The sequence below is a fragment of the Blastomyces dermatitidis genome, assembly GCF_000003525.1.
Source record: "Blastomyces dermatitidis ER-3 genomic scaffold supercont1.6, whole genome shotgun sequence".
Lineage (NCBI taxonomy): Eukaryota > Fungi > Ascomycota > Eurotiomycetes > Onygenales > Ajellomycetaceae > Blastomyces > Blastomyces dermatitidis.
Genome location: NW_025544779.1, coordinates 345,215 through 364,720, shown reverse-complemented (window position 1 = coordinate 364,720; position 19,506 = coordinate 345,215). Strand labels below are relative to the sequence as shown.

At 47.1% G+C, this 19,506-nt stretch overlaps 8 protein-coding genes across 9 annotated transcripts; 3 read left to right on the top strand and 5 right to left on the bottom strand.

Moving 5' to 3' along the window:
- Positions 1 to 18: 18 nt before the first annotated feature.
- On the top strand, positions 19 to 4,567 carry BDCG_05756 (uncharacterized protein). The gene is made up of 2 exons (XM_045421449.1): positions 19 to 541; positions 624 to 4,567. Exons 1-2 carry the CDS (start codon positions 175 to 177, stop codon positions 1,577 to 1,579), a joined length of 1,323 nt encoding a protein of 440 aa, XP_045277334.1. The 5' UTR covers positions 19 to 174; the 3' UTR covers positions 1,580 to 4,567.
- Positions 1,505 to 3,113, bottom strand: BDCG_05755 (VelC protein). Its single transcript, XM_045421448.1, has one exon. The coding sequence runs from the start codon at positions 2,953 to 2,955 to the stop codon at positions 2,053 to 2,055; it is 903 nt and encodes a 300-aa protein (XP_045277333.1). The 5' UTR covers positions 2,956 to 3,113; the 3' UTR covers positions 1,505 to 2,052.
- Positions 3,684 to 9,103, bottom strand: BDCG_05753 (uncharacterized protein). Its single transcript, XM_045421447.1, has one exon. It carries the CDS (start codon positions 9,004 to 9,006, stop codon positions 7,012 to 7,014), a length of 1,995 nt encoding a protein of 664 aa, XP_045277332.1. The 5' UTR covers positions 9,007 to 9,103; the 3' UTR covers positions 3,684 to 7,011.
- Positions 9,104 to 9,126: 23 nt separating this feature from the next.
- BDCG_05752 (pre-mRNA-splicing factor syf2) lies at positions 9,127 to 11,149 on the top strand. Its single transcript, XM_045421446.1, has 3 exons — positions 9,127 to 9,637; positions 9,702 to 10,340; positions 10,396 to 11,149. Exons 1-3 carry the CDS (start codon positions 9,458 to 9,460, stop codon positions 10,441 to 10,443), a joined length of 867 nt encoding a protein of 288 aa, XP_045277331.1. The 5' UTR covers positions 9,127 to 9,457; the 3' UTR covers positions 10,444 to 11,149.
- BDCG_05751 lies at positions 9,912 to 11,704 on the bottom strand. 2 transcript variants are annotated; one of them, XM_045421444.1, is made up of 4 exons: positions 11,568 to 11,704; positions 11,437 to 11,491; positions 11,018 to 11,358; positions 9,912 to 10,947 (listed from the first exon to the last, which is right to left on the bottom strand). In XM_045421444.1, exons 1-4 carry the CDS (start codon positions 11,614 to 11,616, stop codon positions 10,526 to 10,528), a joined length of 867 nt encoding a protein of 288 aa, XP_045277329.1. In that variant the 5' UTR covers positions 11,617 to 11,704; the 3' UTR covers positions 9,912 to 10,525. The 2 variants fall into 2 exon arrangements, with proteins under 2 accessions (XP_045277329.1, XP_045281379.1); XM_045421445.1 differs by lacking the exon at positions 11,568 to 11,704 and having other exon boundaries at positions 10,199 to 10,947; positions 11,018 to 11,459.
- A 211-nt stretch (positions 11,705 to 11,915) lies between these two features.
- BDCG_05750 (protein AF-9) lies at positions 11,916 to 12,819 on the top strand (the record flags this gene model as incomplete). The annotated part of the gene is made up of 2 exons (XM_045421443.1): positions 11,916 to 12,038; positions 12,109 to 12,819. 2 exons carry the CDS (start codon positions 11,916 to 11,918, stop codon positions 12,817 to 12,819), a joined length of 834 nt encoding a protein of 277 aa, XP_045277330.1.
- Positions 12,820 to 13,236: 417 nt separating this feature from the next.
- Positions 13,237 to 15,224, bottom strand: BDCG_05749 (nitroreductase). Its single transcript, XM_045421442.1, has 3 exons — positions 14,398 to 15,224; positions 14,214 to 14,328; positions 13,237 to 14,096 (listed from the first exon to the last, which is right to left on the bottom strand). The coding sequence occupies exons 1-3, from the start codon at positions 14,740 to 14,742 to the stop codon at positions 13,888 to 13,890; spliced, it is 669 nt and encodes a 222-aa protein (XP_045277328.1). The 5' UTR covers positions 14,743 to 15,224; the 3' UTR covers positions 13,237 to 13,887.
- Positions 15,225 to 15,426: 202 nt separating this feature from the next.
- BDCG_05748 (inositol-pentakisphosphate 2-kinase) lies at positions 15,427 to 18,994 on the bottom strand. Its single transcript, XM_045421441.1, has 2 exons — positions 16,169 to 18,994; positions 15,427 to 16,102 (listed from the first exon to the last, which is right to left on the bottom strand). Exons 1-2 carry the CDS (start codon positions 17,180 to 17,182, stop codon positions 15,887 to 15,889), a joined length of 1,230 nt encoding a protein of 409 aa, XP_045277327.1. The 5' UTR covers positions 17,183 to 18,994; the 3' UTR covers positions 15,427 to 15,886.
- Between the last annotated feature and the right edge of the window lie 512 nt (positions 18,995 to 19,506).

The following is a 19,506-nucleotide window of genomic DNA, read 5'->3' as shown; positions in this document are numbered from 1 at the left end:
AGCTAACAGATAGTTACACTAGCGCAGTCTTTATTTTCTTTTCTCCAACTCTCTCATTGAGCAATTGAGCATTCTCCGGCCCTGGTGAAGAGTGTCTTTCCTTTAGCCATCCTTGTGACCGTGCTCATTCTTTGATTTTTTTTAATTTTTTAATTTTTTTTTATCTTCACTTAGATGTTTGCTGTGCGATGTGTGAGGTCGCGGCCTCTGTGGCTCACATGCAGGATCTCAACTCTCCCGGGAAAACAATTTCATTCTTCCCCTCCCCACACCGCCGCCAGAGCCCCTTCAACCTGGAAAACAATACATGGCCGTCAGAAGGAAGATAGATATCAGTCAGCCCATAGCTCTATCCGCATGACGGAAGATGAAGCGGAAGCATTGGTTGCTAATCTCCCTCGTGCTCTGTTCGAATCCGCCCTCTCAAGCTTCATGGGGGGCGCAACTATAGATGCAGCTATGCACCTGGCTGGAACGCTCATAAGACTCGCCGTACCGTGTAGTGCAAAGCACGGGAGCGAGATATTCGAGCGAGGTGATGGTAAAGCCCCATTGACTGCTGAGAACGTGGTCGTGATCTGGATATCTAGTTTTCTCAGTCCCGTTAGCTAACTGCCACATAGAACGGTGCATGTCGTCTAGGCTTTCCTTCATCCTTTCGAAACATCCCGACTACCGCGCCGTAGCAAATTGGCTATTGTATCGGCTAGCAGAGTCGAAAGAACCGTTCGCCGTTCTCTACGTTATTAACCAGCAATTCACAGCAGGTACCCCTCTCAAAAGAAGCGTTTTGATGACTTACCTAGAAGAATTTGCTCAACGGCATCTTCTGGACGCAATGGTACTCTACGGGCGCATTTTACATGAGAGGTATGGCCGCACCGAGGAGGCACTTACCCTTTGGACAAAGGCGATGGAGATCTCAGTACCCAATCAGACACAAGTCGGCCACATAGATGAAGACCCATACAGTGTTCTTGGTATCCCTCAAGCCTGGGAGATGTATGCAGCAGTGAAGATTTCTCAGGGGGATATCCAGGGAAGTTTTGAGGCGGTGGTGGCAGGAGCGTCCCTACTCGACCATCCCGTGGCCTACCAGTATCTTGCAAAGATGGTCGGCAACGAAGGCCATCTGGACCGATATGAAGAATACATGACGAAAGCGGCTATGGACTGCAATGCTGAAGCATGTCATGACCTGGGAAGTTTTTACCTGGAGCTACACTATTCTGGGAAAAGGCGGGATAAACCCCCCAAACCTTCAGGGGACAAGGATACTTCTCCCAAAGACCTCGTTGCGCGGAAATACACGAACGACCAACTTCGCCAACTGGCCATGGATTGGTTCGAAGTTGCTAGTACCGGTGGCTGGGGCCCATCAGCTCTCATCATGTCCTGTCTTTTACGTGAGGAAGGAAATGCTCACAAAGGATTACGCTACTTAGAGATCGCAGAAAATGACGAAAAATCCGCGTCAAAGGCGAAGGAAATACGACATATATATCTTGGCAAAACTTTTGAATTGAACATTGAGAAAGAGAGAGAGATCTTTACAAAACAGTTTGCACAGTTCGACTAAAGAAATGCGCTTATCATACCCATTTCTTTTTCCTTACATTTGATGTGCTAAATAGTTTGTCCATTGGAATTTAATTCCATTGCGCCGAGTATGGTTTTGGGCAACTGTACGAGCGCCAAACGGAGTCGAAAACAAGCGACAGATGTCCGCCCTGGACAACTAAAGCAATGCCGGAGCTTGCCAAAAAACTTAAAATAATAGACATTGTTCAGAGGCGCCATCTTTTCCATGGCATTTTTAAAAATGTGCGAATGTATGTACATGTACAGAATCATATATTTTGTGCTGGCGCAAAACTAGGGAAACAAAGTATACCCGAAGAGTTGGAGGAACAAAAAAAAATCCTTGATAGTCACCAATTTTCTTCTCTTCTCTTATGTTCTCCGCCTGTTTGTACTTCTGCGAGAATTACGTTTCTCGGCCAAACTCAAGCTGTTACAGATCCGAAAGTAACAATTTGCCGAGTAAACCAGTCAGCCACAAACAGGATCGATATTGTCCTCGCTAGTACTCTGTACCGTTCTTTTCTGCCGCGACCCCCGTTCCTTTTCCCGCATTTTAATGCCGATGGCTCCCAAATCCTTTAGTCTTATTGCCAAATAAGGGGTTGGTCTCATCCCAGGAAAATCTTTCGCCGCGAACACCTGAAAAGATTGAGACCAGACCTCATGAAGGCACGGGGAGATCCCCAATTTCTCAGTTTCTTGGACATCTACTAGCCGAAACCGTAGCCGATACCAGCCTGCGGTACGCACGCAGAGATCGGAGAATATGAAGAAGGTTGCAGGAACATCCTGTGGAGCGTCTGAAGATGGTAGAATTCGTGGCGGGCGCATAAGAGTAGTACCTGAACTTTGCTCTCGGCTCGCCATTGAACGTGGGTGTTCGGGTGCATTTGCCAGATCGGGATCTACGCCGACTAGGAATGGACTCGCACATGTGCTGCCAGACAGAATTTTGCCCCGTTGTCTATTTGTCGGGTTGCTACCACCGTCACTGTTAACGGCTCCAGTCTCGCTTGGTTCCAAAAAGCACCCAGCATTGCTTTGTGACCGGATTTGCGGTTCAGGATTCACTCCATGCGGTTGGCTGGCCGGAAATAGATGACAGACGACAACGTGTTGCGGGTTTGTGAGCTGCTTCATATCTTCCTCAGAATGGGGGGAGAAATCGATCATTAGAAGCTGGATGACCGGGAGCGGATCAATAGGTCTTCGGGACTTATTTCCAAACCCGCAGGCACGAGCGGCAATGGGTTCTTGCCGCACAAATAAGCGGAGGCGCGAGCGTATGTTTGAGTCTATTTCTGATGCTGGTTGTGGCGGTGGTGGCTGGTGTAGTAGGTGCCTGAAGCCAGATGGCACGGAAGCAGTCATGGTAGCGCCGTGTTGTGCAGATGGAATAATTGAATTTGGAGGCAGCGTTCTCGAACGTATCGTGAAGCTTCACTATTGATAACAAGTTGATTATTAGAATGGTGGGCGTTTTATATCGGCACATGGACGGTCAAAAATTTCACCGCTTTCGCTCATTTCCTATTACTCTCTGGTTGGCTAGCAACAATGGCCCCTAGTCTGGTATAAGGGATGTGTGGCACTGCAGACGACATATCTACCCGTCGAGGCGTTGATACTGGAAGATAAGGAGGCTGGAACGGGTATTCCGGCCATTCCGGAGGATTGAATGAATAGGAAGGTCGAAATAGGTGTTCCATTGGCGAGTAAACCACGCTGTGTAACCATTGAGTGATCATAGCAAGGGAAGCTCATACTAAACAATGACAGGGGGTGCGAAAATTCCGAATCTGCTGACGATGTGCGGGTTGGGGGTCTGTGGGTGGGTATAGCGGTATTCCGGAGAATATTCTGACCTATTGGTACCAGCTGGCGTTCTGCCCTGCGCAGGATCCATTCTTGGGATTGAGAAGCAGAGACGGGTAATGAGGACGATAGAATGTACTATGCCTTACCTTGGTTCGACTCTGGTTTCCTCCGGGGACTGACGGTATGACAATGCATTCGTCGCTTTCAGTGAGCGAGTCCGCATTCGGGTTTCATGCAGTGTCTGAAGTGGGCTGAGAATGGATACCACCTGGGTACAGCTGTCGGGTCACCAAAGCTGGGGTTTAAGTGTGATAAGGACTTTCTTTTATATACAGGATAATAGATCCCAATCTTGGATTTCCGCACGTGTTACTTGTAAAATATACATCATGCCGGATTCGAACTCCAATCGCGATAAAATCAACAAAGACATAATGATAGTAATATCAATAATATTAAGCAAACTGGAGTAAGCCTATCCTCATCCCGTCCATGCCGACATCGGTTGGAAGGCTGAGCAACTATTAAAATGGAATATGACGGGAGCATCTCAGCTGGATTCATATGCATGCACCTCCAAAGCTAAACACGAGCTGGTGGGTCTGAGCCAAAGGAGCACGGTGAAGTTGCGGGAGATCATATGAAGGCCGAATCATCGATACCGAATAGCTAGGCAACATCATCTCAACGAATAAGGCAGAAGAACGGTAGCCTCTTCGGCGTCTTCGCTCACCACTGTTAGCCATTCTCGTTAGGTTCGATCGATCTGGAAAGTCAAAGAAGTCTAGCACTCGTTAACTATATCTTAGCTCCGAATTCCCTTTCCTTTTTTGCTTTTTTTCCTGTCAGTCACCAAGTCTATAGAGTACTTCCCGAGTAGATAGTTATTGTGGTAGACCTCATTTTAGGTTAAGGCGACGGTACCTTGATGATGAATTTAGTTGGCAGGAGCTGGTCCACAGCTACATAAGTACGGAGTGGTGTGCATCGATATGACATATGGAGATAGTCAAACTCTGGCTATCTCTCGAAGTCACTCTGGAGGGAAGGTCGGGGCGGAGGACCCGCGCTCCGAAATAGCAAAAAGAAGTATAACCAATGTAGCGAGAGTTAAATAGCTGATCCAAGGCGGTGGTTGCTTCGCGGAATCTCTGAGTGCTATTCAGATCCCAGACATAACCAACCGTCTCTTGTTTCCCAAGCGAGGAGCAGCCTGTTTTCAGGGTGCTATTTCGCGGAAGGAGTAGTATTTAGGAAGTTAGACAAAAGAAATATATCTTCCTTCTTGAAATAATACCCACAATAAAATGCAGAGAGCCGGAAGCCGGAGAAAGCTCAGGATCAGTTCGCTGTTCTGGCTCCATTTTCAGCTGCAAGACCCCAACAAAAAAGAGACTGGAGACATCTTCTTGTCGTTCATTGTTCAAAATTGATAGCCCCAACTGCGCCCTGAATCGGTGAACCTGATCAGCTGCCTTGCTAATAGCTCCATACTTAAGCTTTAACATGCCTCTGTAGAAGCTAGTATCTGCACATTTGTGTGTTTTTCACCTCTCCCAGACACTAGCCGTTAAAAATGGACGGCGAGGACCAAGTCTCACAAGCTGGTGTAAGATACTATGGTTCATCCAATAATGGCGTGGACCAATTCCACAGGCTGAGCATGTGGAATTCGGGGTCTAAAGGATTGATGGCTTGAACCTCGAAAACAGCATTTTTAGCTGGCAAAACGTGGCGTATTTTTCTTCGAGCGCCACATTGCGCTGTATCCTTTGACTGGTACGGAGTACAACATCCGTTAGACAGCGGCGAGCCTAAAGCAGATTCAATCTTTTACTTGCCTGTACTCGGAGCCAGCAAGCCACGCTTGAGTTGACGTGTGGGACTGTGACGCAACTTCCTCGAGCCACCGCGGATATGCCTGAGGTTGAAAATGCGGCCCCCATGTCCTGAGGCCGAGAACTCGGAAAGGAACCAAAAACTGAGGCACCGCTGTCCTCTTTCCTTTTTTCCTTTTTGCCTTTCTTTTATTTCCCCCTCCACCAAGCAGTCGCCAAGTAATCCTCTAAGAATAGCCCAGGCTCTTGGGCTGCATTGCATTCCATTCCTGCGTCCCCTTCGGTAAGTTATCGGTGCCCTATTTATATTTTGTAGCGATTAACCATCATAACAGCCCTGGAGGCTACTTCTGGGAGAACGAGCAGGCGTCCATGCCAGGAACTAACAGGAGCTGAGCTGTCACATTCCATGCAAGTTGTGCGCAGGGTCTTGTCTTAATCCTGTCAAAAGAGGGGGCACCAGGAGGCGCGTCCTTCGATGTGTGATAACAATCTCTAGCGGTGTAAGCGGTTGGGAGATCCCTGCGTGCTGTTCTAGTAGCTGGATACACGTGGAAGCACTGTCTCTCTTCGCTCATATGATAGTTTTTGAAGGTGGAGCGAATTCTTGCATGCTCATGGACACCGGCTAGGACTCCCGAGAGTCTAGGGCCAATATGTGCGTGCGTGCGGGAATGTCTCCAGTGTGCGTCAATTGTATGGCGGCAATGTCCACGACCCTATTTCAACCACCATCCAACTGAACGCTAGACGCCGATTTGCCTAACCTTCCAGGAGAGGTATTGAGGGCCGGTAACCCCCAGTTTCCTAGCCCAGCCTCTTCGCTTCGTTTTTTTTTTTTTTTTACTGCCAATGAACGAAGTTGCATTGAGCTAATTTCAGGCTTTTCCAATTGGTCAGTCCTTTTGGAGAGTTAGCGATGCATGGGCTGCAGGAGGATGGAAAGAAATTCTGCAAGATGCGATGTATTGTAGCAGCAACCTCGAGATATGCACGACTGTAGAAGCGTCTGGGGAGTGGCTTCGATACTCTCGTATGATGCCCAAATATAAACACGTTTGAAGCAAATTGCAGTTAAAGTCTTGAAGATCAATGCATGAAAAGGCCTAGAAATGCTAGAAAATATAATACATGCCATGCTACCATTCTAGCCCGGAACCCAGCCGGAAAGCAAAAGGTTAAGGCACGTGTCTGTGTAAGAAAAGCAAAAAGATACTATACATACAACGAACAAATCTATACTACATTACAATGGTATCCATAGCCGCAAAGTTGGATATCGGATATCTAGGTATACATGACGCTGTGGTGGTAGTTACAAAATATAGACATGTAGACAACGGTTAAAGACAGCAAAAACCTCCAAAATATATGTTGATACGTATCAACTTCACAATTCTGGTGACATAGAATTGATTGGTGACCGACATAAACCAGAGAATCGATGGTGGAATTGTATCTTGCATCTCCTTGCACCTTCTTGAAATGCAATTTATGATTTGGGGATGAACGAAGCGAACCATGGTAGGCGTAGAGCGCTTTCCGGATCGGACGCCAATGGATGGAGATGGTAACTTCGCTTCAACACACAGCATATTGCGTTCATGTTAATCAGTTTCCCTTGGGGAATTGACACGCTGTCGAAGGTGATAATGAAGCGGATGCTGAAATTACCTAGGTGACTTTCAGTCTAAAATTCCGAATTGAGCGAGGGTAGGCCGTATCTGAATCAAGGGACGCAGCCTCCAGTGTATGAGCAGCCAGGGCTCGTTCATGAGTCAAGGTAAGCGGCAGGGTCAACGTCTAGCCAATAACGAGTTTCCATAGGCGAAATAGCACCAGAGTATTCAGAAAACTCGGACTGAAAATCAGGAGATAGTTTCAGGCGGAGTGTGGCAACAGATGGGAGTAATAGATGTGAATTCTTGGGATACAAGCCAGGATCAATAGTCCCCCAGCCTTTTCCAAGAAAGATCATGATGAGGCGTTCATGTAACCGATCCCAGCAGATAATATGCCCCGTGTCTCTCCACTTCGAAATATCACCAGTTGTACTGTTGACCCCGCCTTCAGCAGAGCCTCGCCTTCTCTCGCAGACGTAACCGAGCTGCATTAGATAAAGCTTTCTCATACTCAATGGAATTGGTTTGCCGTCTATATCGTGAAAAGCACGGATTAAGCCCAATGATGATGGAGTTTGTGGGCCAGCTATATTGTAAGGTGATGGCGGAACATTATTGGAAAACTCAATGGGGCAGCATTGGGGCAGCCACGCAAACTCGTGAACTTGGCCTAGGTAATCCTTTGTAGAACCAAGGGGAACTTCGATGCCCTCAAAATCATGTAATAGGTTAGCGACCCTCGCAAGCTCCTTGGTCGATCTAGAAGAACCATAAAGTTCTATTTCTCTAAAGAGTCGCTTTATACAACCTAATGAGCCGGATTTGTTAGAATCGGAGTCGAGGCTTGGCAGCATCGCATCCGCAGGCCACTGATCCCACCATGGATCCGTATCAGTTGTCTTAAGATGGCGCCCTCCGCCGTCAGGATCCCAGGTGATACCAAGGCTAGTTTCCATGGAAGTGAGCGCTTCAACCATGATCACATTCATCGTCTGGCTTGAAACCAATTTCAGTAACCCCTCGCTGTTTTCCTGTTCAAGCAATTGTTTCCACATCGACGCCGGTAAAAAATCGTTTAGATTGGAAATGGCCGACAATTGTTCTGCAAAATAAGCCGCTTCGTAACCGAATCCCGATCTGAGAAGGGCGGCCAGGTAACTCGTTACAAAGGTTCGGACATGGCGATCGGATGGACTCTCTGTGAACCTATCCCGAACTGTAGGCCAGATGTCTAGTAATCTTCTAGAGCCTCCGATAATCCCAAGAAGTTGAAAATAGTAGCTATAGATATAACGTAGGCGAACATAACCGGACATAGAGAGCAAGGAAAATAGGCTTGGCTGTATTGCCGAACCATACTCGTCTAAACCAGTGACAAGTTCTCGCATCGGACCCAAATCGATCATAGGGCTTTCAAAAATACTCATTTGACATGATAAGTAGAGGTAGCGGAGGAGTCTTCTAGCCGAGTTCCTAGGTAGTGGACCATGTCCAGCAGCGACATAACTGTGGAGATAAGACCGAAGCGCTGGTGCGGAAAAATGTTGAGCAGCGGCGTGCATGCCAAGGATATGAAGTTGTTTCGGTACTCTGACCTTCAGCAAGGTAAATCTTGCAACAAGGGCATTCACCGTTGACAGAACTCTGGCTAGGTCTTCAGATTTGCCAGAGTACGTCAATGGGCCGATGATGGCATCATCGGATTTCCAGTATTCGCGGGCTACCTGGGGAGAGAAAATATATTTTTCACAAATGGCTTCGAATTTCGGCAATTCCGTCGGAACCATTAAATATTTGGGGTCAATTCTATCAACAACGGTAAAATGTCTATTGAGGCTTTTGCGTTTCGAGGGGTCTGTGTTGAAAATGGTCCAAGTCTCAGGCAAATCCGGGTTAGAGAATGCCTCGAGCATATATCCTTCGAGAGTCTCGGAGAAATATCTGTTGGATGATGTTTTTAGAGTCCCCGTTAAAGCATATCGGAGCAATTGAGACGCCGAAGGTTCCGGCCGCGGCGTTGACCTTCGTATATGGCGCAGGAGTTTATCAAAGGTCACCAGCCGGGGCGGTAGTGAGCTAGAGGCGTAGCGACAAAGACGAGGTTGCGGAGGGAGCCATGACCGGCAGATCAAAGGACTGGACATGAGGACGTCTCCTCTCTCTCTATCTCTCTCTACGAAAGTTTCATAGGGAGACGATCAGGGGAAGATGGGGTCCATATTGTTGAAGCTGAAGTTTCGCAGGAAAATCGAGAGTTGGAGATAAAAAAAACGGATTGTGACTAAAATTACCGCGCCGGGGTTCGCGGAAACCGTGCTAGTCCTAAAGCGGCAACTCCCCCCAACATGCCCTGGGTCAAACCTTTGCAACCAAAACCTCGAACCGTCAATCGTCGACTAGGATATGTTCTAGCTATTAGTTATATATCCACAACTTCTGAATTTCCATCAAACAATAGCTGGGAATCTGTTAGTAACAACGCCTGTGGTTAAACCCGAACCCCTCTTTTCTCTCGTGCAATCACGCCGGACCAAGATACCCAACAACTTGGTCGAGCTGTGGCCCTAACATACGGAACCAGTGACACCAACTGCCATGGACAAAGCCGGGGTGCAGAAGGCGAATAGCAACTCTCCTACATGTCCTGAAGAGCATCCCATATCAGATGATGCGAAGACTTTGTCAGCAGAACCTGAAACCAATAAGACAGTAGATGCTGCTTTCTCTAGGACTAAGGAAATGAGAGAGCGTTTCAAAGCACTTCAAGCAAGAGCCGTGAGTTTTCATCCGTCGCGTAGCTCCCATTGATAAATTCAGGGACATGCTGATTATAAAGTAGAAAAATGCCACGGAAAGGAATCTGAAGGAAACGGCAGCCGAATCGCAACGTCTAGCTACTGACCCTAGCCTTCTCTCCAGTATCTCCCGGAAGCATGCCTTTGCATCGCATAACCTTCTCAAAGCAGATACTGAATCACAGGGCGAGGATTTCGAGCGAAAGCGTGCTTGGGACTGGACTATCGATGAGTCTGAGAAATGGGACAAACGCATGGAAAAGAAACAGAGACACAGGGACGATACCGCTTTCCAAGACTATCGCCAAGATGCCCGAAAGATCTACAAGAGGCAGATGAGGCAAATGCAGCCAGACCTTGAGGCGTATGAAAAGGAGAAAATTTTGGCCGTGGAAAAAGCTGCCGCAAGCGGTGGACTACAGATAGTGGAAGCAGAAGATGGCGAGCTTGTTGCGGTTGATAAAAATGGCACCTTCTACTCTACGGCCGATTCAGTAGATTTCGCGGAGAACAAACCAGACCGCGCCGCGGTTGATAGATTGGTGGCGGACTTGAGAAAAGCAGAGGAGATTCGCCTGAAGAAACGTAAGGACCGCGGCCGGGGCGACGAAGAGGATGATGTTACCTACATCAATGACCAGAATAAGAAATTCAACCAACAATTGGCGAGGTTTTATAACAAGGTGCGTTGGAGGCGTATTTTATAAACAGTACTTCTTGCTAACTTTTATTGTTTAGTATACTGCGGAAATTCGAGACAGTTTCGAACGGGGTACCATGATTTGAGAGAATATTTATTGTACAAGCGAGAAGAGAATCGTCTTTCTCCGCAACACCGGATTCAAAGGAGAAAGGCAATGGCCCCAGATCAAAGCATAGATCTTCTCCAACCCTTCGTTGCTAACGTCTCAATCTTTTTGGGTCCTACAACACCTTGGACATCATCATCACCAATTGCCTCCACGACAGCCTCGCCCACAATATTGACGTTTAGCGGCTTTGCAGTCATCATTCCCAAAAACGAGAGCCTTCCTCCAAGAAGCGCGTTCACTTCCGATCCTACGATCCCGCCCAGCGCAATGGGTAATGTAAGCTTGCGCGATGAATCGTACATGAAAGTCGGTCTTATAAAAATACTGCGGAGGCCAGGGAGGTTGGAAGATACGAGAGCCTCGGCATCCCTTTTTGACGTGATGTATCTTTCCGGAACTACTGGAGCTCCGGCTGCAGCTGATATGAAGGCAAAGGTCGGAACATGCTCGTAGGAGGCTTCTTGCGCGAGAGCGACAGCTTTTGCAGGAAAGTATTAGCATAGTTAACGGCACTATAAAAAAAATGAAAATGCAAGTTCCAAACCAACCAGAGTCCCGATTCATGAGCTCATATGTCAATTGGCCACCTGCTTCTTTGGCTATCAATTCTTCTCCCTCTTGCCTTTGTAGCGGATTTTGGCTTCCGGGCCTAGAGGATGCGAACAATTTCTGTAGTCCACTAATTACTGATTCTCTCCCTTGTACAATGCCCTTGTAATCCGCTTCTAAAAGTATTCCCATGGAATGGACGACCGCGGACGCTTCTTTGAGGAACGGCTTATAGGTGGCGGGTTTTAGAATATCGGCTTTTGCCCATTCAACAGACTTCGCCCACCGTGGCGCATGCGAGGACGAGGTAATAGTTTCCCAGGCTGGTTCACCGTGTCGACTAAAATATAAAACGAATCATTAGTATGATTTCTGGGTGTAGGGCGAGTAGTCAGGTTAGCTTAAAAGGACGAATTACCTCAATGATACTACATCCCATCCTCGAGTCACAGCTGATTTGCATATTCTAGAGCCTATATCGTCAGAGTCAGGTAAACTGGTTAACACGGAACTTGCAATCCCGTTGTGATATGACAGCTATATATTTACCTAGAAATCCGCTGCCGCCTGCGACCACAATTCTCTTCGTCACCGCCATTGGTATTAATTTAGATCGTAGGCGTCAGTATATTATCACCAATTATTTTATTATTATTGTGTACTTAAATGTTTTTCGGAGCTGTAGGAGCTCATTTGCAGCGATATCATTGCTCCCGTCAAGCTGGTTCATCGAGCTTCTGCATCACGTGACTTAAAGTTAAAGTCGGCGATTGTTGAGAACCCAAACCTAAAACCTCCATCACGCTTCTCACGCAGAACTCTTTGAAGCTACTACTAAACATCTGAGCTAACTTCATTCCTCCTGCTCATATCTCTGTTTAAATAGCCTTTGGAAAAATGGCTCCCCCAACAGGCACAAAGCGCGTTCGCGTGAGTCTACGCCGTAAAGTCCGCAGCTACCTAACTACCGCTCGTGATGCTAACTTATTTCGCAGGGAATCTCAATCTTTAGACCGTTCGGTATGTAATAGTTTGTACAGACACGCTCCTTCATTCACCAACTCTCGTTCTTCCTCGTCTAACGGTCAAGTTCGCAGTTTTCGGAAGCGAAGCGCAGCCCTTTGACCCTGCAAAACGTCCTCCCAACGCCCCTGAAGACCACACCCACCAGTGGCGCGTATTCGTCAAAGGAGTCAACGATGAAGACATATCATACTGGCTAAAGAAAGTGCAGTTCAAACTGCATGAGACCTATGCACAGTGCGTGCGCACCATAGAATCGCCGCCGTTCGAGGTCACAGAGACGGGGTGGGGCGAATTTGAAATTCAGATCAAGTTATATTTTGTTGCGGAATCGACAGAGAAGCCGCAGACGCTATGGCACAGCCTAAAATTGCACCCGTATGGGGATGACATCGAGGGGAAAAAGGAGAGGCGAGACGTTATTGTGGCTCAGAATTATGAAGAGGTTGTGTTCAACGAGCCTGTTGAGCAGTTTTATGATCTTCTTACGGGCGGGTCGGGAGTGGTGCAGCACCAACTTCCTAAGGGGAAGACAGGGAAGGGAGCTAAGCAACCCCAACCACAGCCAGAGAGGACGGCGGAGATCCCGTACTCAGATAGCCCGAGGAACCCTTATAGTCAAAAGACAGAAGCGAAGGAGCTGGATAGACTGGCTGAGGCCCTTAAGACTGTAGATCAGATGCTTAAAGAACAGAAGGCGAAGCTTACGGAACGAGAAGCTAAGTTGGATGAGTTGAGGAAGAGCGAGGGTGTTACAGCCGTTGTGAAAAAGAAATAGACGTTTTCTCTTGCCCTTTTGTTTTCATGCAAATTCGAAGGATATCGAGGCATTGGAATAATGGGCGAGAAATCTCGCATCTGACCAGCTCTGGGTATGCTCCGTCTAACTAGAGATTCTATTACTTAACAGTTCCCCTAATAGCAGGTTCCCTATTCCTGCCTCAAGGTCGAAGCGCGACGAAACAGTATCGCTCTGTCATCTATCCGTATGGAAGATTAACGGACTTCCGTTCCCGAATCCGAAATCCCGGTCTCTGATCACCAGAAACCGAACGTCGAAATTTCATATTTATTACTGACCCGCCTTCTACGCTGGCCCTTAAGGAATGCCGAACCGATCCCTTCCAAAAATGTTCGTTGGTGCCAATTTGACATAAATGTCGATTTCACGCACATTTCTATCCGCTTAACAACTATTCAACAATCACGCCCAAACACACAAACACACAAGAAACCCACAAAAAACCCACAATATTTCCCCTTCATCCCCATCTTTGGAGGATCCAAACTACAGTGGTTGAGTTCTCCGGCTCCATCGAAGCTCTATCATCATCTGAACAGTTCCAGACGCACGAAGGGATTTCTGGAATCAATTGGCCATGTAGCGGCCGCATGTACTCACTTATACTGCAGAAACCCTCGTCTGTTTCCGACGGCCATTACACCCTCCATTTAATATTGAGCCTCTCCTGTGCTTCTACGAGATGCGGTTTAATATTATTTGGGAGAAAATCTTTGCTTAATCAAGGTATAGAGTTCTGCTAGAGCTCTTGCACCGAATCAGGCGTACATATATCTATCCGGCCTTCTATTGGCGGTTCTTGTGATGGACATGGCCATGTTTCTAAAACAAGTACAATAAAGGCGAACGCCCCACACTGAAAGTTTTAAATCTAAGGAAGAGAGCGCTTCAGAGACGAAACCCAAAAGAATAATAGAAAATCTAACAAATCCGCAGCTGAAGAAATCTAACTCCATGACATTGGACATCGCCAAAGCTATATTTCATTCCACAGTCTCTCGTATATGCATGATCAAACCCGCATTCCCAATCCAAATCAAAAATCTACTCCTTCGCCCCAAACACCTTTACTCTCTCCTCCAACGGCTTAAATGTCTTCTCCATTGGTTCGCCCGTTGCAGTGCCGAAGACCATCTGTGCGACCTGCTCCCATTCAGTAGGGATGGACCATGCCTTAGCAACCTCCTCGTCGATTATGGGGTTGTAATGTTGCAAATTTGCGGCGAGGCCGACTGATCGAAGGGCTAGCCAAACTACATAACAATGGGCTATTAGACATATGGGGTTTTCAAGCCTGACGCAATGGCAGAACATGCGAAAGGGATCTTTCAGATAAGACATAAGAGTGGGAAGGAGGGGGGTTTACGAACGGTAGTATTGATGCATGGCACTCGTATGCTGTGTCCAGGGGTGAAATCGATCTGCATACGCCGGGAATTTCTCTGCCAGAGGCGCAATATGTGCTGGGTCTTCGAAAAACAGAATCTACATGCGCGCAAACAGTTTAATTATGTGAATTTTGCGGAGAACAGGCAAAAGAAAGAAAGTACATACGGTCCCATATGCTGCCCTAAATCCCTCCAACTTGGGCTTTGTATGGTTCTCCCACATTTCCTTCGGCACTTTTCCCGACGCGACCATCCCTTCCTCGAATGTCTTGGACGCTAGATCCCACAGCTTCGTATGCTCCTCATGCAGGAGCAGCACGAGGCGAGTGGACTGTGTGTTGAAACTACTTGGCACGTGCAGGATGGCACTGTTGACGAGTTCCTGGATCTCCGAGTCTGGTACTGGGCTCGAGGCGGACAGCTGATAGACTGAGCGGCGAGCTTTGGCGAGTTCTATCAAGCCAGCGGTGGTAGCGGCGGGGACGAGGGGTTTAGGCGTGGCTACAGTCATTTTTCCGGGGCCTGTTTTCGGCACTGGCACTGGTGTTGGAGCTGTGGAAGATTGGCGGATTTGAGAGAACAGAAAGACAAGTGCCGCTGGGACTCTAGACGGGTGTGAAATTGGTGCTTGATAGGAAAGGACGATATACGGGAACAATCTAGGGATATCGGGAGGAAATGAACTCGTTTGAAGCTGCTTGGTTTAAGGGAAAAAAAATATTATGAGGAAGTTAGGGAAAGGAGCTGTCTTTTAAAAGAACAAATTGTGTGTAGGTCCCCGCGGCGCGGCATGGTGGCGCGCTCCATCGCAAGAGTTTATCAGAAACTCAGAAGGAAACATTCAATTATTCATAACTGACAAATTGGCCATTTTCAGCGACACAGTAGAAGAAAATGAAAGCGGAAAGGGCGGGCGCCGCATATACCGCCGGAATTGCTTATACCCCGACTCCCAAACGGCTTTGGACATTCATTCCGGGCTTGAAGGGAAAAAATTTCGGCCCGGCGCTAAAACGATCTCTAAGCGCGTTATCATCCATCCCACACGCCAGATGGCATTACATTACCAATGCTTAACAAGCCTAAGTCCATCCGTGTGACATGTTCATGTACTTGGCGGACAGTAAAAGTAATCATTAAAAATCAAAAATGTATGAAGCTAAAAATAATTACTAAATAAAATAAAATCTTATTATTACGCAACATTAGTGATTCAAATAGTTAACTGAAACTATCACTCTTACCAAAGCGGTTACGAGTTTGACCCGGCTTCATCAAGTTACCGTGCACAGAGTGTACAAAAACGCTTCTTAGAGAATAAATCTCACCGTTGGCTAAAAGAGCACTTGCACCGAATCTTGCATATAATAATCATCGAGGTAGAATTAATAGTAAATATTATAGCTACTATGTAGCACAAGCAGGTTAATAAAGAAAAAAGAAAAAATAGAAAAGGGGGAGAGAAACGAAAACGAAAAGGCCTCCAAACTCGACCGACCATAACAAAAGCCATTAGAAAAGAAAATCTAATATACATCAACTACCCTCTTAGCCAAAGGCGCAGGCAGACAGTCTTTCTGAACGTTCATTATTCCAATGAACCCGCCGGTATTACCGTAAAGATGGAGGTACACCCCTCCTTTCCCCAGTCATTACTATATCTTCCCCTCCGCAAACGTATGGAAGTCACCCCGCGGCCCTTGTAACGAACATTCGCTAGGCCCCTGATCCTGATGGGTCCCTCTGTACCACCCGTCTTCAATGAGTCGACTTTCCGTTTCTCGCCAATACTGCAGCTTCCCGCCGATTCCACTCTTGAAATCAAGATCTCCCAGACGTGCTTCGAGCGGTTCATGTTCGTCATGTGGAACCTGAAAAATAGAAGGTCAGCCATAGCGTACTACCATTTTCTTCTTCTGGTGATGCCAGCCACTTACCCTAACAAACATGGTGCAGTCCCTCAGCGTCATGGAAATCGCACGTTCCCGGATATGTGCCCGTAAACCAGGGAGGCCCACTGCATTCATCTGGCGCTGACACTCCTGAAGTTTAAGTAGGGTGCTATTTCGATGCAAGAACGCGGCGACACGCTCTCTCCCATGACCTCCACGAATAAATCGTGTTGCGCGCAATACATCCTCAAAGCTATCCGAAACTAAATCAAGCGGGCAAAATGACTGCTTTTCGGAGCTGCCAGCTTTTCGTGCATTATAGTTTTTCATCTCTCGCAACGCACAAGTCCTGCATCGTTTTGCATCGGGTGGCGCTGATGGCGACTGAAGCAACCACTTCGGTTTGAATTCCCACAAGCATTCGCCTGACCCTGGTGCAGGAGTCATGTCAGTGATCATTAAACCGAAGGGCTCCTTGACGGATAAGTAAACACCAAAGCGTCCTTTTGGGCGTAAATTGCGCGCTTCATCTACACGGAGCTGTTCGTTGCAATATGCTATGAATCCTTTAGGGAGCCTAACAAGTTCCTGGTCGACCAATTCGTGATCATCAAACATAGGTCTGATGTAGCTATCAAAGTTATTCATGGTGTCGGGGTAAGGCGTGCCCGAACCGATCTGCTTCCGCAGCCGCAGCAATTTCCTGCTATTCTGCTGTTGCCCGTACCCATTTGTCGTAGCTGCTGGAGCATGGTTATTGGGAACCGTAAACTTGTAGACTATATTAGCGCCGCCTTCGGCAAGATAGGACGGTTGAGTGCCAGGAGGGATTTCCGGAAAGGTATGCGCTGCGGTATCAGAGGTTTGGGACGTAGTGTTATCTGATTTTAGGTGGCCCATTCCTGTTAAGTTGCCGCGGCATGCCTTTGTGCTCTGCTTCCCCAGTCCACCGTGTGGTTGCGAGGGGGTACGAGTGTGGGATGGCTTTCGATGTCGACAAGTGAAGTTCACGATAAATAAAAGAGCGGACAAGCCAAGGATGACGATTAGGCCGACCATTTGGAGATAACCAATTGCTGGCAACAAATGAACCAATAAACCAACTAATATTCTTTCAATGCAAGTTCTTAAAAGACAGAATGGCTTGCGAAGGGGGAGTACTGTGCCGCAACAGCTACTTGAATTGGTTCTGCCAGCCCACTTAATAGATGCCAACTCCAGTATATAAGACCTTTGTCCCAGCGCTGCGCAACCTATTTACCCCTTTCTCGGATTGAAGTCGTCAACCCCGGTAAACCATTGCTATTTATGTAAGGAGGCGCAAATGTTTTTTGTTGGGGAGGGCCAGATGTGACCCAGCCAAAACCCCGAAGACACACAAGGGCTTGGGATGTGACGAGGAATATTGGAGTATGTCGATATAACTCCCCTGAAATCTGAGGACCGCGGCACAAGAAAAGATGAATATCTCGGGGGGTAGAAAAGAAAAAAGAGGAAGAGAGAAATGGTATATCACAACAACAACAACAACAACAAATATACTCCGTCTATGTAGGTGCGTAGAGCTCGTTCACGGGAGGAAGTAGCACCCTCAATGCGGCAGGTAGACAGGAGCAAAATCCGGTCGTGTAATCAGCCGCTCCGCCGAGCAAGAGGGATCATGCAGCAGATGCCGGGCGTAACGCTGGTGAACCGAGTGGTCCAACAGCCCGCGAAGAGACAGGCCAACTTGGACTTGGGCTGAGGAGGGGTTGACCTTGGGTTTTGGGTTTTGGCGGGCGCAACTGACACTGGCGGCCGCTGGAGACGAGGTCGGGGAAGGAGAGGCCTGCGATTGAAGGCGATGAGGGTTGAATCCAGAGTTTCCATTCCCAGGCGGTCAGTGCAGAACAATCACCTCTGCGAAAGAGTCGGCTTAAGCTGGGTGAGAGAGGAGATATATACAAGGTATGATTGGTATGAAGACAGGTTTCGGCCCGGTGATGGGATGGGGTAGGTAGATAGATGGCTTTGACAGCACTCTCTTTCGATGCTTTTCGCTTTGATTTTCTTTTGTAATCTTTCTCTCCTTTCTGGGCTCTTTTCTTTTAATCTTTTGGTCCGCTTTCTTTGCTTTACTCCTTCACTGTCCTCTTGCGAAATTTTTGAATTGGCAACGGCGACGTGAAAGATGGCGTGGCCAACTTTCTTCTCTCGCCACAAAAAAAATATAAAAAAATAAACAGTAACAGCCCAAGAGGTCGCGCAGGCGAACAGCTCGAGTGGCTTAGTTCGATTCTTCTACTTTCGAGGTCGGCTAACGCTGCCTTTCGCGGTGTCTGTAGGCGTCCTCAGATTAAGTCTTGCGGTGGTGGTATTGTGGTCGATGAGGCAGCGGAACCGGGTTAGTTATATGGTCAAATGTGCGCCAGGAAAGTACAAATATCGTATTGACTCCCTGGAGGGCAGCCAGCCTGTGGGCACGAGAGGTAGCTGTATATATCCCAATTGACAATTGAGGGCGGGCCGAGATATCTCAGCGTAGGGTTTGAGTTCTGGTTAAATCCGGCTCATGCCCTCGTGTTCAAAGGATTTGTCGCATAAAACCTCGGGGCCTGCTTTTGTAGCTTTTTCCTTTGGTTTAAAAACACAATGGGCCAAAATTGAACCGGCGATGGTTAGGAATAAGAAAAAAGGAGCCAGTCAAAAGAAGTAAACTGATGGATCAGTCGTTAACAAACAAACTCCGCGTAGGGAACTTCCCGCAGTTGGCAACAGAAGAAGGTAAACTCAATTTATTTTTAAGTATTTACTTTTTTCCCCCACTCTGTTAACATGTGTTATTTATGATAATTATTACATTTATTCTTGCTCAAACATTTAGAACCAGACTTGGCCATGCTGAACTAATTAAATAAGGTGGCTGCAAGCTTTTTTTTGCGATCCACAGCTCCCGGTCAACAGTGGACACTTTTAGATGTCAATAATAATAATAATAACTAGTTAGTTACTATTTAGCACGCGGGGAACCCTTCAGCTCGGGACAGCAGGATTCACCACATGTTTGGGGCATCAAGATGCAGCGGGAATGTTATTTTTGTGAAATGGCATGTCCAATCTAGCGTAGTGTGAGGGGGGGTAACTTACGCTGTAGAGGTTTCCCGGCGGCCAGTCTAGTTAATTTCAATGGGTGATTTTAGAATTTTAACAATGAAATTATGAAGAATTTGAGATGTATAAGAGAAATCACAGTCAGTAAGTTAATTAATATTAAAAAAGAAGTTTTTCTTCTTTTGAATCTGAAACATTTTTGCAGTAAACAGAGATTGTTTTCTTTCTTAATTACTTGAATGTTATTGTAACACTGTGATAATGTATGTCAACTGATTTCATATTTTTTAGTG

Bases quoted from the DNA above. Each gene is read 5' to 3' on its own strand.
- BDCG_05756 (XM_045421449.1), top strand. From the start codon at position 175: ATGTTTGCTGTGCGATGTGTGAGGTCGCGGCCTCTGTGGCTCACATGC. The intron at 542-623 runs GTAAAGCCCCAT...ACTGCCACATAG, and splicing joins GATATTCGAGCGAGGTGATG to AACGGTGCATGTCGTCTAGG.
- BDCG_05755 (XM_045421448.1), bottom strand. From the start codon at position 2,955: ATGACTGCTTCCGTGCCATCTGGCTTCAGGCACCTACTACACCAGCCA.
- BDCG_05753 (XM_045421447.1), bottom strand. From the start codon at position 9,006: ATGTCCAGTCCTTTGATCTGCCGGTCATGGCTCCCTCCGCAACCTCGT.
- BDCG_05752 (XM_045421446.1), top strand. From the start codon at position 9,458: ATGGACAAAGCCGGGGTGCAGAAGGCGAATAGCAACTCTCCTACATGT. The intron at 9,638-9,701 runs GTGAGTTTTCAT...ATTATAAAGTAG, and splicing joins AAGCACTTCAAGCAAGAGCC to AAAAATGCCACGGAAAGGAA. The intron at 10,341-10,395 runs GTGCGTTGGAGG...TTTATTGTTTAG, and splicing joins TGGCGAGGTTTTATAACAAG to TATACTGCGGAAATTCGAGA.
- BDCG_05751 (XM_045421444.1), bottom strand. From the start codon at position 11,616: ATGGCGGTGACGAAGAGAATTGTGGTCGCAGGCGGCAGCGGATTTCTA. The intron at 11,492-11,567 runs GTAAATATATAG...CTGACGATATAG, and splicing joins AGGCGGCAGCGGATTTCTAG to GCTCTAGAATATGCAAATCA. The intron at 11,359-11,436 runs GTAATTCGTCCT...TTTATATTTTAG, and splicing joins TGGGATGTAGTATCATTGAG to TCGACACGGTGAACCAGCCT.
- BDCG_05749 (XM_045421442.1), bottom strand. From the start codon at position 14,742: ATGACTGTAGCCACGCCTAAACCCCTCGTCCCCGCCGCTACCACCGCT. The intron at 14,329-14,397 runs GTATGTACTTTC...GCGCGCATGTAG, and splicing joins TTAGGGCAGCATATGGGACC to ATTCTGTTTTTCGAAGACCC. The intron at 14,097-14,213 runs GTTCGTAAACCC...ATTGTTATGTAG, and splicing joins TGCCATGCATCAATACTACC to TTTGGCTAGCCCTTCGATCA.
- BDCG_05748 (XM_045421441.1), bottom strand. From the start codon at position 17,182: ATGGTCGGCCTAATCGTCATCCTTGGCTTGTCCGCTCTTTTATTTATC. The intron at 16,103-16,168 runs GTAAGTGGCTGG...TCTATTTTTCAG, and splicing joins ACTGCACCATGTTTGTTAGG to GTTCCACATGACGAACATGA.